The sequence below is a fragment of the Chanos chanos genome, chromosome 3, assembly GCF_902362185.1.
Source record: "Chanos chanos chromosome 3, fChaCha1.1, whole genome shotgun sequence".
Classification (NCBI taxonomy): domain Eukaryota; kingdom Metazoa; phylum Chordata; class Actinopteri; order Gonorynchiformes; family Chanidae; genus Chanos; species Chanos chanos.
Window position 1 is genome coordinate 5,490,001 of NC_044497.1, and position 18,246 is coordinate 5,508,246.

General features: G+C 43.3%; 1 protein-coding gene across 1 annotated transcript in view; it reads left to right on the forward strand.

Moving 5' to 3' along the window:
- vipr1b (vasoactive intestinal peptide receptor 1b) overlaps window positions 1-18,246 on the forward strand; it is a 49,675-nt gene that overhangs the window by 18,532 nt on the left and 12,897 nt on the right. Inside the window, exons 4-6 of the mRNA XM_030769609.1 lie at window positions 10,828-10,830; window positions 11,445-11,545; window positions 15,357-15,454. Of these exons, the coding sequence (XP_030625469.1) occupies window positions 10,828-10,830; window positions 11,445-11,545; window positions 15,357-15,454 (202 nt within the window). The remainder of the gene's footprint in view (window positions 1-10,827; window positions 10,831-11,444; window positions 11,546-15,356; window positions 15,455-18,246) is intronic.

Below are 18,246 nucleotides of genomic sequence, written 5' to 3' on the forward strand. Positions count from 1 at the left end.
CGTATCATTTTCTTTTGTTCAGAATTTGTTTGGTTCCTGTCAGCTTGTGGTTATTCTTTGCGTCTCTCTCTCTCTCTCTCTCTCTCTCTCTCTCTCTGTCTCTCTTTTTTTTTGGTTTTGTGGAGATGAACAAAAGAAAAAGATTCGAAACGCAATTTCTGCTGGACACAACCGGGTAACAGTCTCTAAAGAGAACAAACACAGGCTTTATAACTTTCACCGTTGCATCACATTTCTCTGGATTTTCACACAGCAAAGATCATCTCTCCTCTCAGGCTCACAACAACACACTACTTCCATGGCAACAAAGACAAGACCATCCGTAGTCTGGGTGTCTGATCTGTAAATTATGAATGACCGTTAATAGGTTCATTAGTGAGTTGTGGTTGTGTTAGAGCGGTTTGTAAATAGTTGTCTGGGGATTAGTTGCAAATCAGCCGTAATCAGCTGGAGTCTCGGACAAGACGGTATAATTTGTGGAATATTTTAACAAGTGAATTTTTGTCGTAGGATTGGCAGACGCTATCACCAATGATGCGTTCTGTTTTCTTTTTTTTTGGGGTTGTTTTTTTTTTGCAGTGCTCATTTCTGACAGGTTTGGACATGCAAAGGAGATAGTGGGGGGTGGGGGGGGGTGGGGGGGTGGGGGGGGGGGGGGGGCCTAGCTCCTGGACCTTTTACGCAATCACTTTCATTTTTTCACGTGCTAAACGTCCTCGAATATATGTATACACTTATTTACCAGGCAGAGAGCGTGGAGGACACGACGCTCTTCCCCCATTAGCACTTCTGAGTGAGGAGACAAATTAGCGGGTGTGACAGGAGGGCTGTGTTCAGGCACGCCACACTCTCAGAGCAATAAAAAAAAGAATTCCACCGCAGGAAACAGCATCGCTAACTGTTGTGGTCAAAGGGAAGAAAGCGATGGGTTTTGATGCTTTTTTGAAGAGTACTTTTCTGTCTAAAAGCGGGTAAATGTTTTGATAGAAGTGGGTAAAAACGCTGGCGTTTGCACTGATATGAGAAAGTGCCTCACTTTGCTGTGAAGAGAGAGTCTCAAGACTGCTTATCGCATCATGTTTACACAATTTCAGAGCAGATGGCTCAGAAACATCTTTTCAAGTCTTGTTTTGTTATGGTTTATCGGCTGAGTGGTGATTGCGCAAGAGTGAGTTTGATAAAAAAAAAAAAAAAAAAGCATTTTTAGGCCTACAGGAATTATAAGATAACTCAAAAAAAGACGTTTTGTCCGGTTGCTCAGAAATCTATCCGTCGCTGTGACTTCCTGTACACATCATGGGTGAGAGAATAGTAACTTCATGTTTGACTTGAGGCGTATATTTTTGGGGGGGGGGGGGGAACTTTGGTATGGCATTGTGCGTCAGACACGTTTCAGAGGGATGGGGGGCTTTGTTGCGCTGTGTTTTTATCCTTTCTCTGCGGCAGGCTGAATGTTATACTGAAGCCCGTCTTGTGTGTGTGTGTGTGTCTCGCTCTCTCTCTCGCTGTTCACTGCGGGTGGTGGCGTGGCCGACAGAGAAATGCAAATGCCCCCCCCCACCCCCCCACCCCCAAAAAAAACTAGGCACACGCGTCAAGTCTTCCCTCAGTGAGGAGTTTGTCCCAAACTGAGGAGTCAGCGCCGTCAGGATCAGCCGTAAAAAAAAAAAACAAAACCCCTCCGTTCTTGCAGACTCTCTCCATCTGGAGCTCCACAACGATAAAGGACTTTCGCCGGCGCTTTTCTCGCTCAAATACACTTCAAACAGCAGCCCAGGCTCCAGGTGGAGGCTGTTCTGCTCCCCTGCCGAGCTCTCTGACGGAGCTGCGGGGAGATTATGGCAGTTTACGGCGGCCGACTTTACCGTTACCGTTGAACGCCTCTTCTTACGATGACGTGCAGTTCACCTCACTGATAACGTGAAAAGCTAAACTAATGAAAGGATGCAAGGCTCCATGCTCGTACTGATAGATACTTTTCTTTCTCAGATAAAAAGCCATATCACTGCGAACAGTAAAGCTAAGCTGCTAAAGTTTGGGTCTAGTTTTTTTTTTTTTTTTTTACCAGAGGGCATAGAAACAACAAAAGAAAAATGAAAATGATTGCTTCTCAGTCTTCTCTCGGTCTCTCTCTGTCTGTCTGTCTGTCTCTCTCTCTGTCTGTCTCTCTCTCTCTCTTTCTCTCTCTCTCTCTGTGTCTCTCTCTCTCTCTATGTCTCCCCCTCTCTCTGTCTCTCTCTCTCTTTTTTGCTCTCTCTAGCTCTTACTTGTTCTCTTTCTTGTTCTTTCGGTTGTTTGGATGCCTGGCTGATTTGACTGACAGAAATGGGCAATGGTTTGACCTCGCTGGGGTGAAAGCCTGTTGACGGTCTGGGGAAGTGACATTACCAAACTCTCTTTCTCTCTCTCTCTCTCTCTCTTTCTCTTTCGTTCTCTCCCTCCCTCTCTCTCTCTCTCTCTCTCTCTCTCTCTTTCGTTCTCTCCCTCTCCCCCCCCCCCCTCTCTCTCTCTCTCTCTATGTGAGCTCAGTTCCACCTCGTTACTCTGATGACAGAACACCCCGTGCCTTCTCCGCCTTCCCAAAAAACAATCGTAGGACACGCCTGTGACCACCTCACCCCTCCACCCCAGGCGTGTCCTCCGTTCAAGCACGACGGAGCGAATCCCTCCGTTGTTAAGGCACGAAGATTGGAAGTCTGCGGATAATTGGAGAAACTGCTCTGCTCATTCATGAGCTTGTTTGGGAGGGCTGCAGTCTTCAGGAGGAGACGTTAACCAAACACCCGGACATTTTTCCCCTTCTCCAGGCAACGGCCTTTTTTTTTTTTTTTTTTTGGGGGGGGGGGGGAGTTGCGTGACCGCCGACGTGCGATTCGTTTGTTTGTACCAGCAACACGTGCGTACGAATGATGTACCGCGTTTCTTTCGGCAGGTCGTTTCGCTGGTAAACCGCGCACGGTCAAATGGGGACTAATGGGATGTTTAATGGAACCGGGGTTTACTGAACAGCACCGGTTCATTAGTGTACGAGTCTTATGTTTTCAGCAGTTGCTGGACTTTCTCCACTTCAGTGCTGAGCTTCAAAGTGCTTTGATGCATACACACACACACTCCCCCCACTGTTAACACGTTCCCCGTTTAGTTCGCATGTTCCACATCTGATTCGGATCAGATTTTGACAGACATAAATGTACTGATGCGATGGAAGGCATAAACCTAAACTGCGTTTATGTTTATCCTTTAGTGGCAAAGGTGATTGACATCTTGTGAAATTGCATGAATTCAAATCAATGCGCGCACATGCGAGGTTTTCATTAAAAAACAAAACAAAAAACAAAACAAAAAAAAAACCCTCTTTTCCTGTTACATAAGGACTGCATATGTGCGTGGAGGGGTGTTCTGGTTAGGGAAGGTTGACGGGGGGGGTTGGGGGGGGTTGGGCTGTTGGAAGATGGGGTGAGTAGCCGTGAAAACTCCACGTTGACGCCCTGTTTTGTCCACGGGCCTTTGGCGTGCAACGCCGCGTGATGGACGCCCTCCCTCACCTGAGCTGTGATGACATAAGAAACAACAATGAATGGATGAAGATATGGACTTTTCATGGTTAAAGAAGGACCTATGTTTGTGTGTGTGTGTGTGTTTGTGTGTCTACAGACCATGAAAGTTGAAAGAATCAAAGGTGTGTGTGTGTGTGTGTGTGTGTGTGATGCAAGCAGAAGCCCTGTCAGCGACGGTACTGCAGTTAGTGATGAAAAACTCGATTGAAGTACATAGTCTCCCTGTCATCTGTCCTTTTGATTTTGTACACAAGAAATTCAAAATGATGTTTTTTAGGGAATTTTGTTTGAAACCCTTCCAGTCACATGATCTTTTCTTTTGAGCCCTGTTTTGAATACTATGGCCCTGGTTAAAGTCACGGTCCTTGCTCTGAATGCTTTTTTTTTTTTTTTAATGAATTTGGTATTGAGGGCGAGAGAGAGAGCATTTTCACATGAATGACATTTTTGGAAATGAAAGGGAGATCTGGTGGATGGTGGTGAATGGTGAGTGATTGCTTGGGAGAAGCAATGGGGGTGCGTGTGCGTGTGCGTGTGCGTGCGTGTGTGTGAGATAACACAGGCTCAGATCAGACAATCTGACCATCCATCAAACACCACCACAAACCCTATTCCGCCCACCCCCCCACCCACCTACCCACCTACCCACCTATCCACCTACCCCCTGCAAGGGGAGGAGATCCAGGGCTCCGCCTACTCCTCTGAGTCAGGGCAGTTCTGTGACACATCAAGGAGACCCGCTTTTTTAAAGAGCTGGTCTTGCTGTTCTTGTTTGGCATAATTTCAGTTCTAAATAGCGCCCCCCCCCCCCCCCAAAAAAGAGAAAAAGTTGGATTTCGTGTTAACTGTGCAATGTTTTTAAAGCCTTAGTGGGATATTTGTGTCAGAGATCAACATTTTTAGCACACAGTTATAACGTCTTTGAAACCGTCTACAGAAAAGTCCAATTTAGGGCAAACAGTAAAAGCTCTTATCTGTGTTCTGTTGGCCTTTTGATTTTGTTCATGGTTAACACTGTGACATTATTAAACCGAAGAAGAAAAAAAAAAAGACTGGAATGAACCTAAAAAGGAGAAGAAGAAGAAGGAGAAGAAGAAGAAGAAGAAGAAGAGAAAAACCCTGAGCTCTTTGCTCAGAACTCAGATAATGTAGAGTCATGCTTATCCATCCTTTCGCTGAAGATCCCAATGAAAACGATGGTGTTTGGTTTCTCTGTCTACTCTCCCCTCCACCTGGAGTAGTCAGCGCTATCTAACAATGATTAATGAGGCATAATAACGACATTGATTTGTCTAACAGGATAAATGTAGATGCCCCCCAGGATTAGGACTCCCAGTCATCCAGCCTTAATTACAATGTTTCATTTGCATCTGCTTACGTATGTGCAAACTGACCTCGGGTTGAACCCCTGCTTCAGTAAACATTGGCTGCTATCCTACGAGCGGATCGCTCAGAGAGCCAATCAAATGAAAGTAGCTTTTTCTACCGTCTCAACGTCTAGTTGACTCGTCCTATCTTAAATATCGATATGCCTCCTTTTCTGAGAACAAATTAGAACCATGTCAACTAGGTAATTCACGATGTGTACCGGTAAGAAAGAGATTATTGCTCTATACTTTTCTCTCTCTCTCTCTCTCTCTCTCTCTTTTTTTTTTTTACCCATTTGACATTTTAAAAGTCATTAGTTGGAAATTCACAGACAAACACAGTCGCAGGCCCACAGTGGAACGGTAAGTCAGCGTAGCCTTGAGTGCATTTCGGGTGAATTTTTCGACTTCACCGCGTTTTCCTCGTCGGACGCCAGACTCTCCCGTGTGTTTCTGTGGCTGTGATTTATGAACATGGGTATCGCAATTACCGACTTAATTACATTATTATTAAACGTCGGTCGATGGAAGCCGGTCATCAGAGCGAATGGTTATGTAGAGTGCCGTATACTCATTCATCTTTTGATTTTTGGGCTTATTGGCTGTCTACTCCCAGATATCAGGTTTGCATACGATCTACTTTACACGTTTAAGACCTCAAGGGCGTATTGGCAAAGCAGCTCTTGTAAAAAGTCAGGAAGGTACTTAAAAAGCCATTGGTTGCATTTTTTTTTTTCTTTTCATGTCCGCGTGTTTATGTATTTGGATTTAAAAAAAAAAAAAAAAAGCAGACTCTGGAATCTACCAGAAAGTGGATTGTTGACTCGTTAACAGAAAATCGTCGAGTTTTGGCTCTCTGGGACCCGTCTGTGCCCGGACACATTCGCTCCCTTTCTCTCGACAAAAATGCTCATTAAAAGGCAGTTAGTCTGCAGTCAGCTGTGCTGTTGCACTCAGACTAATTACATTTTGTGTAAAAGCTGCTATTGCTTACTCTTTTTGTGTGTGTGTGCGTGTGTGTATGTGTGTTTGTGTGTGTGTGTATGTGTGTATGTGTTTACAACACGCTCAATAAACCCAAATTTCATTTTGCCATCAGGAAACGGTGGAACACAGATAGTCAGTCGTAACCTCCTAAGGAAATTTTTGTGTTGAATGCTCATCTGGAGACCACTGAATGTCAAAGTCTTCCCAGAAGCTACTGTAGACCCTCAGTTCCGTCTGCGCTCTGAAAATGACCGCACCAGCTTAAGCTCTATCAGGAATCAATGCCTGGGTGTCTCCTTCAACGAAAGGTGTCATTTTAAAGACATTAAATATAATTTCCCTTGGATAATCAATCGGCCTGAGTGAGCCATTAAACCCTCAATGATCGCATTTAATGATAATAAACTGTTTTGTGTGTGTTTGTGTGTGTGTGTGTGTGTGTGTTTTTGTTTTTATGAGACAGTAATAAGATTTTTAGACTATTTGACATAAAATCCCATGGAGATCTCTGACGGGGCTGTGTATGGTCTATGCATTTGCATAATAATAAGAGGGCACTTTCCAGTGACAGACGATTTTGTCATTTTGCTGTTATTCAGAGTTTAGGCTACAGTTTATCACACTCGACTGTGCTTATATACAGTCAGGCACCATCTGGTGTCTCATTCATACATGTACACTTTTACTGAGTCTCTCTTTCTCTCTCTCTCTCTCTCTGTCTCTCTCACGCACACACACACACACACGCACACACACTCTTAAACGTTTATTCTCCACATTCTCTCTTCCTCTCTCTCCCTTTCTCTCTCTCCTTCTCTCTCTCTCTCTGTCTCTCCCTCTCTCATTCTAAGTGTTTGCTGTATGTCTTGTATGTGATGTACCATATGGGCATTTGATGGAAGGACAGGGCTGTTTCATGTTGTGCTGTTTGCCTGCATCACGTGTCTTATCTGAAACGTGTGTCATCTTCTTACTGTGAGCAGCTGGTGTGAGATTCTCTGTGTTAGCCTGCGCTTTGCTTGGCAGACTGTGTTGTGTTGCCAAAGGCTTCACCCTTAGCACTTCCCGTTAAATCGTTAGCTTTGAGTAGCGATTGTCAATGTATTAAATTATGGTCCTATTGTCCTAGGGATATAAGAGACTTTAGATATAGAAAGGTAAAACAGGAACCTGTTGAGGGACAATGTAATAACACAGATGTTACTCACATTCCTGTATATTATATATATATATATAATCTGTGAGAAGGCCTCAGGCATGAGGCTGTGGATGTTTATGAAGTCTGAGAGGTTGTGTGAGTGAAATATGTGGTTTCCTTGAAATAAAGCAGCACTGTTACACATCAATGTCAAAATTTGCGAAAAAAAAAAAAAACAAAAACCCAGGAAATTCTCACACTTCTGCAAGTGCTGAAGCTCCTGGATTAGACAGAACGCGACTGAAAATCCATTTCCTGCTCCACCTGCGTACTTTTTCCTACACTGTGTTTATGACAGCAGGTCAAAGTGAAGAAAGGGGTCAGACATGGTGCAAAAAAAAACGACCCTGTCACCTTCCTTTCACGCCGTTTTGGTAGGGTGCACAGTCAAAAAAAAAGTCGTTTTCTTTTGTCGAGTGTTGATTCGCTCACGTTAGCGGCTCACGCGACACGTCCGATAGCCGGGTAGGCAGGTGCGGAGCAATACCCAGGAGGTCTGACTTTGACAGGTCTTCTCGAAACAAACAACATTTTGAAACATTTTCCATCCTGACGTTTAGAGGAGTCCAGGACGCGGCCTCACCTCCCCGCATCAGCTGCACTCCCCGTAATCCCCCATCGCAGGGGAGGAAACATCTCCAGCACGCGCGTGGACGTGTTGTGCCTTTATTGGCTTGCTAACCCTGAATGTGAATGGCTAGATTATGTCGCTAAATGCGATTAAAAAGACTGTTCACAGTTCAGTAGGTTGGGATTATCTGGATTTTTATGCTTCGAGGGATTTCTGTGACATACAACAATGTCCAGAAAATGATTTTTTCCGAGGATGAGGATACGTCGCTTGTGGGTGGTTGTGTGTGAACATTTAATGCATTAATGCGATACCGTAACACAATGAAAAGCTAAAACACAAAAATAACCAACCATAGGAGCAAAGGATATGCGTGTCTGTTCGAGAATGCCATTCAGTGATTACCTGTTGATGCTCCGTGTGGGAAAGCGGGTGAAATGTCACCTCTAATTCACCTCGCGCTTACAAACAAAGCTGTTTATGATGAGACAGATATGATTTTTTTCTTTCTTCTTTTCTTTTCTTTTTTTTTTTTTTAAATCGGCAGCCCTCTGAGAATCACGCGGGTGAAACCGTCTGAGTTACGTAGGCTAACTGGTGAGGCCCGGCTGATGGGCTGTCGTTTTTGGGGTTTTTTTGTCTCTCTTTATTGAAGCGCCGTGAGATTTCATTGATCAGCGTGTGAGGTCTGAAGACAGACACTGTTGAAGCTTCCATGCGGTGACACAACGGTACAGTCTGCAGCCAGAGGCAAACTACAGTTTAACGTTCAAAACGCGACAAACATGCTGAATGACACGGTCTAAAGTTAATTGGATTTCGGAGGGCGATGATGGCTGTCAGAGCAAAACAAAAAAAAAAACAACACAAAAAAGCTCCCCCACCACCACCACAACAACAACAACAACAACGACAACAACGTCAAAAATAACAACAAAAAGCCATTTTATATTTAAATTATATCCTCCGCTTGGCTCATCAGCTCCTTAGGCTATGGCATTTGTTTTTGGCTCAAAAAAGAAAATTGCTTTGTGTCACTTGAAATACTAATGACATCTTCAATGGCCTGAATATTACACACGCCACACACAATAATCTGCTCAATGTGCAACCTCTCATTTAACACACACACATACACAGAGAGAGAGAGAGAAACACAAAAGAGATAGACTGTATGTGTGTGTGTGCGCAAGTGTGTTTTGATTGAATGGATAGTTTTTTTTATTAAGTGTCCCTTTAAATAGCTCTCTTGTGCCGATCAGACTGGGTTTGTTATGATCGATCACTTCCTGTTTTTCTTTTTCCTTCCTTTTTTTTTTTTTTTTTTTGTTAGTGTGCAGTAGCCAGGTAATCGGTAGTGAACACCTCAGTGTACACACACACTGGAAAAAAAAAAAAACCCCAAAACCAAACGAAAACCTCGTAATGAGTCATTGTAATGAGTTTCCTGTTTTTTTCTTATCACTTTTATCGTAACTACAAACAAACAAACACCCAGTGCCATCAAAGCTCTGTAACGAGCAAAAACCTTCTGAGGAGGGTTTTTTTTTTTTTTTGTTAAATTACAACTCAGATAGGGTGAATAATTGTATTTTTGCAACATTCAAAATACTTTTATATGCTGGAGCCTGGGGAGAAAGAGACCAATAACTAGGTCCAATTATGATAACACCACCGAGATACTGCTGTGAAGTCTAAAACGAGTGGTCTGGTCAGGTAATTTAACGGTTTACTTCAACGCCTTCTTTCTTTTTTTTTCTTTGCCTGTCTGCATCTATCAGAGCCACTCAGGAGTTTAAGCCAGGCACGGCAACGGCCAATTAGCTTCACCAAGGAGATCAAATCGAGCTATACACAAATAAACGCTCCCTGAAGGTTAAGGGAAGCTGCCATTTACCGCTAATGGCTATGACTGGCAGCTGAAAACCAGCCCTAAGGGGGAAAAAAAATTAAATTAAAAAATTAGGCAGCTACCTTCAAGAGACCTCAGTGTATAGAATGCAGATTGAAGCTCATGACAACTGCAGGAAACGACAATGGTAATTGTGCGAATTAAAAAAAAAACCCCCAAAAAATCAAAAACAAAAGACAACAAAAAAAGTTCATGGTTCTCTTTGAAACCTCAGGCTGTGTAGATTAGGAAGGTCTAAGCTTAAGATGTATAAATCCCCACATTTTGCCCAGAGAATCACAGCCTGAGAGCTGCATGCAATTCATTTTATCAAAACATCCATTCATCTCTCAAACTCTAAAAAAATGAAAAAGAATTAAAAAAAAAAAAAAAGCCCGGAGCTCTCGCGAACAATGAGAGAGCACATTTCTGCCTCTAGTCTCTGTGCAGGTATGTTTCTGCAAAGGAGAAGCCAACGGAGAACCAAGCTGAAAAAAAAACCCCACCATTATTCACCTACGCTTTCTTTCAAAAGCACGGCTAAAAGCAATTCCACTTCACGTTAGTCATTAACGCCATTTCTCGTCCAGTGCTTCTGAGTCTCTACATTAAGCGCCGCGCTTACATAAGGTCTGCTCCATCTTCTCCTGTAGCGTAGAGCAGTGACTCTCTCAACTCCAGTCCTGGGGGCCCAATGTCTTGCACTGTCTTTGTGGGTCCCCAGGACCAGAGTTGAGAACCACTGGCTTAGAGCGTTTATTAGGGCGTTTTTTTCTGGGGGGGGGGGGGGGGGGGGGGGGTAATTTTTGTTCTTGAACCTAATGAAGACTGCTTTACTGATGCTGTAGGAATGAGTCATTCTCTAATGAAGAGAAAACCACATTGATACCTGAGGGAATTCTCCTCAAGATATTCCCAGAAAAGGTGAATCAAAAAAAAAAAAAGAAAAACCCAGAAAGACAGAAAAAAGGCAAATAAAAAAAGAAAAAGTGCACTGACATCGTCGTGCTGTAGCTCCTCGAGGGAGAAAAAAATGAATTCTAAAAAAAAAAAGAACAATATTGCAGCAAGGTTACTATCACACAGTCTGACTTAATTTAGAAGGCCAGATGATTAAACGCACAATTTGTATTTGTGGTTCCCTGGTTTCACATCATAAGAGATTTCAAACAACCCAGGAGCGCACCAAAGATCTTTTTCGTCGGCGACTGAGGGCGAGAGACTCCTCTCTGCTCCGGTCTCTCCGTTTCTTTTAGAAGGTCTACTGCCTTTTTTTCATCCTCCAGATTCTCCTAGGAGGTGTCCGCAAAGCAGAACAGTCTCAGAGGACATTCCTTTTCGAGTCGCCCATCGTGACGTAGCAGATGGAATCGTGGCATCATGCCTGTCCCCTCTGTTATTCGCTGTGCGGATCAGGAGAGGTCGGTTCCCTGCCGACGCGCTCGCCCGCACGGAGTCACCTCCGCCGTGGGGCCCGCAGCCACTGCTGAGAGGCAGTATAATTCATTGAGCGAGCCTCACGACGCAGGTACAGAGGCTGGAGATGAAACATCGCGAGGGGGGCTGGAGCGACAAAGCAGACTAAGCCCAGCGTGGAGCGGCCGTAGCACCGGTCGAACATTCTACTTTAATTATTTCAGACACACTCCGACAAGTCCACTCTCTTGGCCTGGGTTCCGTAAGAGTGTCGGTTATAGCATTGAAATCTAGTCAGTACAAGCGTGTTCTGGTGGACTACAGATGGTGCACATTTGAGAATTTCATTTTTGCTGTCATTAATGACCTTGTCTCTTTCTTTCTTTCTTTCTTTCTTTCTTTCTTTCCCTCTTTCTCTCTCTCACTCTCTCTCTCTCTCTCTCTCTCTGTAACCTAGGTAACCTCTCAAAGACCTGCACGGCAGATGGCTGGTCGGAGATGAATCCCTTATCCAATGCTGTTAATTGTGGATACAATTCCAACAGCACAGTTGAGGATGTGAGTCTAAGGCAATTTTTTTTTTTTTTTAATATCATTTTATTTAAATGATCCCTCAGCTGTGGCCAGTTTGAAATGTTCAATTACCAGTCAATGTGATGTCATCTCAGGCGAGGTGAGTGAGTCCAGTTCACACTTCCTCTGAGATGTGTTACTCCAGCAACCGTGTTCCTTTTCTCACTACCAAGTGAGTAACATCAGTGTTTGATATTCCATGTTTGGAGAAGAGAGCTATTCACTTAATTCAAACCCAGGCTACACTATTAATGATTGCAGTCGAACAGAGAGTAGGAAGAGAAATCACTGGCTGATACACTGTCCAAAGGGAACCTGGCCAGTTGGGTTTCCTTGGGCTTCATAAATTAAAGTCATTAAATACACACACACACACTCACACGCACACACACACACACACGCACACACACACACACACCTTTCTCAAAGAGAGTGTGAAGAAATATCTATTGAGAGCTTCAGTGGTAGTGCTGATAAAGTTTGACCTTTGCTTTCAACAGAAATCTCTATAAAATAATGATGAATTCCTTTCTCCCTGTCTCTTTCTCTCTCTCTGGCCCTTGACTGTCAGTGAGGTATCAAACAAAGACTGGCGTATTATAGGGTTGAAGACATCATTTGTTACCGTTAGAAAAAAGTCTTTGGACTTGAAGAGCAGTGAATCAGAGAGAGTGTGATAGCCCGTACCCATCATCTCAGATCGTAGGGAAGTATGTTTAGACTTGTGAAATACGGAGAGGACTTTGCCTCTTCCATGCATTAAGTTATTGGACTATACGATTTGGTTTAATAATGATTTTTTTAAGCATTTAAACCTCATCCATTGCTCATTCTGTAAATTTAAACCAAAAACTGTCGGGAGAAAGGGTAACTGAAAATAAATATTAGGTCGCTAGCCCCTCATTGGTTCCATTCTGACGTGCTTAAGGGTAGAAGTGAAGCCTTCAGGAAAAAGTCCAACGTAAACATTTGTGAAGTTGTTGCGCACGATCTATGCACTCATAAATCTTTTCAAGATCTCAGGAGTCGTTTCAAATGTTGAAATATTCTTCCCAGAACGGAGTGAGGCTTGGATAAAAAATAGATGTCCTTTTTTCTTACCGAGCGGGTGAAAGCTTTCTCAGTGTGTTTTCATCCGTGAGTTAGCGGCAGCAGGCTAATTAGCGTGCCTGGTTGCTGAATCTCTAGAGGGACCGTGGGGAGGTGAAGGTCTTAAAAGGAATTTGGTGTTGCAGCCTGCGGACACCTGACACCTCCCCCCAAGGTTTTAACCCTCGGTGACGACATTACAAAGGGGGGGGGCGGGGGGGAGTTTGTTCTTTTCTCTTTTTTTTCCCTGCTATTTTTGGTTGCTAGGTGACATGCTATGGCTCTCTGACCTCTTGTGAATGTTCAGTTTTAAATGTTGTTTTTTTTTAAAACTCAACTGGCCGACTGGCCGTCACCAGCTTCTGGTGAAACAGGGGTATGACGTTCATCGAATGTAGCCTTTCGAAACCATGTGCTGGTTTAGTCGCTTGTTAAATGTTTGTGAACACTCCAACTGGTGACCGATGTGACTGGTACCTGTAAATTTCTCTCCACCCCATTGGTTTTCCTTTCACCTGGCATCGGTGATAAGTCGAATTTTTCCTCAACTTTCCGTTGCTTCATCTCTATACAGTTGTCTCTAACCACAGGTTTCCATTGAAAACGGATGACTTCATTGCCTGGGTTGTCTTTGAAGGGTAAAAACGTTTGTAGATGACAGAAGCGAAAAAGAAAAAAAATAGCAGGAGTCAGTAGAAGTCGTCTATTTGTGTGTTCGAGAGCTGGTTGTTGGGAGCCATTGTTCCATGCCGTCGTGTGGGTGTGAAACTGCTCTATAACCCATTCTTCACACTGAAAGCTCAGACCTTGAGAGAGATTTTTTTTTTTCTTTTCTTTTTTCAGAATCTGAATCTGAGAAAATATGAAATGGTTTATGTGCTGAGTCACAGGTGATTATTGTGGCGATCTATAAGGCCAGCACAGTAAATTGAAGTATTTTCGACTCGACAAGCTGAATTGATTCTGACCCTGCGTTTGTTCGTACGGCTGACAGCGTCTGTGTCAAACGGCCCTGCTTTAGATTTACTGCTGGTATGCAAAATTCCCATGAGGCCTGGGTTTCTTGTCCTTCATGAAGAGGTGCTTTATTAGGTGTTGTCCCTACAAGGACAGTAGAACACTGGCCAGGGTAGATGCATAGTATAAATAAACCGACATTGGCCTGGGAAAGTGTTGAAATGTCTCTGAACCGATGGGTGGCTACTCTTGTACTGATCTGAACTCCTGCAGTCGCTCATAAACACAGCTCACATTTTTTCTCTGTTCATCTGAGAATATTAGAGATCTTCTAATATAACAGATGCACATTATATGCACAATTTAGAACTCCTGATCTACCGTAAATTCTCAAATAGTGACCGGGACCTTTATTTACCTAAGCTGAAGAAAGAACCAGGCCTTTATTTGAGACAGGCTATTATTAGAGAGACCATTATTTATGATTTGTCCTCTTTTTAGTAGTGTATTTTGTAATATTGTAGTAATGTTTCATTTCTAAGTTATCCTATAAGGATTTATGGATATACCTAATACTCGAATATAGCCTATACTGTACCCTATTTAAAGAATGAAAATATTAGGTCTTCTATAGGCAGTTTTTGTCAGATTATAATGATATGGTGCTGATAATAACAGCAGGCAAATAAAAAACAACATAGTGTAATATCTATGAGATATCTAATGGAAAAAAGTCACACAGAACAATCAAGCTTCGATATCACATAGAAATGTATTGGTCCACACATTCTCAAACAGTAACATACTGTATCATGGTAACAAACATTTTAATTATTGGGAAAAATAAAGAGCATGTCAGATATATCTGTCAGGTATATCTGACATGATTAAAGATAAAATTTGTTCCTCTGTTTCCAGCTCACCTGCTGACATTTCCCTACCGTAACTACACCATCTAAAATCAGACATTTTTTCCCTTGCGTGACTTTTTCCAAGTACCGTTAAGATAGGCTGTTATATGAAATAACTCATAGAAATAACGAAATAACACATGGAAAATAGGAGGGAGAGACTTTTGGCAGTGATGTCCCTGAATACTAATAATGGGCCATTAACGCACATAGTCCACATATGGTATTTCTGTTAACAAGTTAAACCAATAGCAACAGAGCGGTGAGCATAATTACTGTATGTTGCTGTATTAATGTAAATAATGCTGTGGAAATATGATGAATTTACCATCTGAGCCTTTCTGTCATTTATGTTTTTTTTTTTGTTGTTGTTTTTTTTGTACCTGGTCTACCAGCCTTTATTTACCCAAACAGGCAGCGCCCTGGGCTATAATTTGAGACCCGGTTTTTATTTGAGGATTTACAGTAATACACACACACACATGCACACACACACACACACACACGTATATATAGATAGGGAGGGAGAGAGAGAGAGAGAGAGCGCGCTCAGTTTTGGGACCATCACTCGACCATGCTGTTTCAGCAGAAAAAGAAACTCGCTCTGACCTTTCTCAGATCCATCTGTGGCTACTTCCATATGAAAAAAAAAAACATGCTCTTGCTTTAGGAAACCCAGAGATTAGATCTACTGTATTTGTGTATGTGGATTCATATATTACAGTCTAACTCTAATAAACTGTATGATCCGAGTAATGCCGTCATGTCAAAGTGTGGAATGTTCCATTGGAAATGAGACGTGTTCAGTTTATGTTGCTGTTTTCTTGTTTACCCCATAGGACAAATTTTTCCGCTCGATCAAGATCGGCTATACCATCGGGCATAGTGTCTCTCTCGTCTCTCTTGTCACTGCCATAGCCATCTTATGCATCTTCAGGTAAGGCCACACAGCAAAGAGCATTCTGGATGGATGGATGGATGGCTGGCTGGATGAATGGCTAGATGGATGGATGAATGGATAGATGAATGGATGGACGGATGGACGGATGGATGGATGGATTGATGAATGAATGGATGGACGGACGGACGGACGGACGGACGGACGGACGGATGGACGGACGGACGGATGGATGGACGGATGGATGGATGGATGGACGGATTGTTGGATGGATGGATCGATGTAGCTGCCACGTAGCTAACCTGATTCTGGTATAAAGTGGAGAAACCTGGGGCTGATGCCTGGATTTTTTTTTTTTTTTATAGTTACTTTTCAAGGACAAATGAAATGTAATTTAAATCTTTCATGTAATACCTGTAAACCACCGAAAAAAAGGATTTTGGGAAGATATTCCCAGTTAGCTGCACAATGGTCTGTATGGGGGATGGACGGACTGAAGAAACGACAGAGGACTAAAGCAAACAAACAAACAAACAAACAAATGAATGAATGAGTGAATGAATGAATGAGTGAATGAGTGAATGAGTGACTGCTAGCTTCAAAGCATACTTCAAAGGATTTTTTGAAACATCTTACCAGAACAGAAGCGGATAACTAGCCGTCAGAACCCGGCGGCGTTAATTTGATTTATTTTTCAGTATTTTCACGCCAGACAGCAGCCCGTCCAACTCTCATTTAAGCTTCCGAAGGTAACAGCATCCTGCCATTAATCATTCTCTTTCTAAAACAAGTGTGATGGAAAGATGATTTTTATAACGTAGACGCTGCTTATTACTCCCTCAGATGGGGAGCAGTGGTATTCCCCCAGGCTATCTCTTTAATTAGGTTAATTCCAGCCAATCCCAGATTACACACTTCAGTGGGGTGCCTTGCGCACGTGTTTGAAGTCAAACGCTGATCGACAAATGGAAAAAGACAAAAAAAAACCCAAAAAAACCAACAACAACAATCAAATAGTGCTAGTGATTTAAAGTGACAGAAAAGGGTGTTGTCGGATAGGACTGCACTGATACTGATTGGCAAGACTCCACATATGCCCATTAGCAGTTGGAAACATCAGAGAAACGTCTGCTCCAAGACTCCCATAGCATGTATTGAAACCTCCTGATGAGGAGGAGCCTCCAGGCAATGGGGGGAAATCAAATCAGAGATGGTCACGGATTAAGCCCCTCTCCACCTTCATACCTCACCGCTTGATTTGAAGCAGAAGAGGCTCAATTAGCCTCTATCATTTTCTGGTTCTGTTGAGTAGACCACACACACACACACACACACACACACACACACACACACACACACACACACATGTGCGCACACACTTACCTCTCAGTGGAACAGACTAACTCCATTCTCGCTGTACTAACTCATTGAGGTGCAGAGCTAATATACCTACCTGAGAAGAGGTCCAATTAAAAATGTTCTTTTTTAATTAACATTGGTACTATTTAAGGTCATACTGGTTCGTAGTAAAGGTTGTCTGTGTCCCAGAGAAAGAAGTAGGAATATTCCACTCTCTCGTGTTGTAATTACACACGCTTTAAACAATCACTGGTTTTAAACATCTACTCTGTATTTTTTACACTTAGCGGGATGAGGTTGTAGTGCACTGTCTCCAGTGGACATTCAGTTGCTTCTAGTACTGTCAGAATTGCTATAGCTTGGCTGGAATGCGTAAATTCTCTCTCTCTCTCTCCCCCGCCCTCTCTCTCTCTCTCTGTCTCTCTCTCTCTCTTTTTCTCTCTCTCTCTTTCTTTCTCTCTCTCTCTCTCTGTCTCTCTCTCTCTCTTTCTCTCTCTCTCTCTCTTTCTCTCTCTTTTTCTCTCTCTCTCTCTCTCTCTCTCTCTCTTTTTTCTTCCACTCTCCCTTCCCATTTTTGGGTCCATTATGCCTATGTTCAGGTATTGTGAACTTTTGAAGTTCATTCAGTAAGGCAGTGAAATCTATTTCAGGACATTATAAATGCCTGGGTCTTTTAATGCAGAGGTTTTTTGACTGTTCCATGTCTGATGTAATCATGTACTGTTAAGCTTTGTGATGGCACATCAGTGATTGACTCTTTGTGGATAGTCAGTGTGTGGTACAGAGAGTGAAAGAGAGAGAGAGAGAAAGAGAAAGAGAAGGAGGGAGAGGGAGGGAGGGAGAGAGACAGACAGGAAGAGACAGTCAGAGAGAGACAGCGAGAGAAAGAGAGAGAGACAGACAGAAAGAGAGCGAGAGAGAGAGAGGGGGAGAGAGAGAGGGAGAGGAGTGGTGTTGTTCCATAGCCCATCTTCCATCCATTCCTGCACTGGACTTGATCATAATCCTGCTTATTGTAATGTGTCAAGATAGCGTGAGAGCTTTTTGCTACCTCACTGAAGAGCTGACAGACCTTATGCGGAGTCTAACTTTCTGACAGGTGCTCTGGCACCCTCAGAAAACCGATAATCTTAGTTCGACCGTTCGCTCACTGCCGTTGTAACAGTGAAATATATCCAGCCTTTGGCTCTCAGCGTTATCTGTCGCTCGTCACTAGAATCAGATACGGGTTTTGTTAGAGTGAGCTTGGACCCCTCCCGACCTCGGGGCTGTGTCTTTGTAGAACCTTCCAACAGGTCTTTGGGTGACTCAGGCGCTCTGCCGGTCCCTGTTGGGGAACGCACATGAGCTGCCAAGAGCCTCCTGTGTGAACGCTGTGATGAAGGCGTCAGAACTATGGGCTAGCATGTTGAGCGAAACACCTGCGACAGTGCGGACGTGGAGTGGAAAAGCCACAGAACCTGTGACCTTCA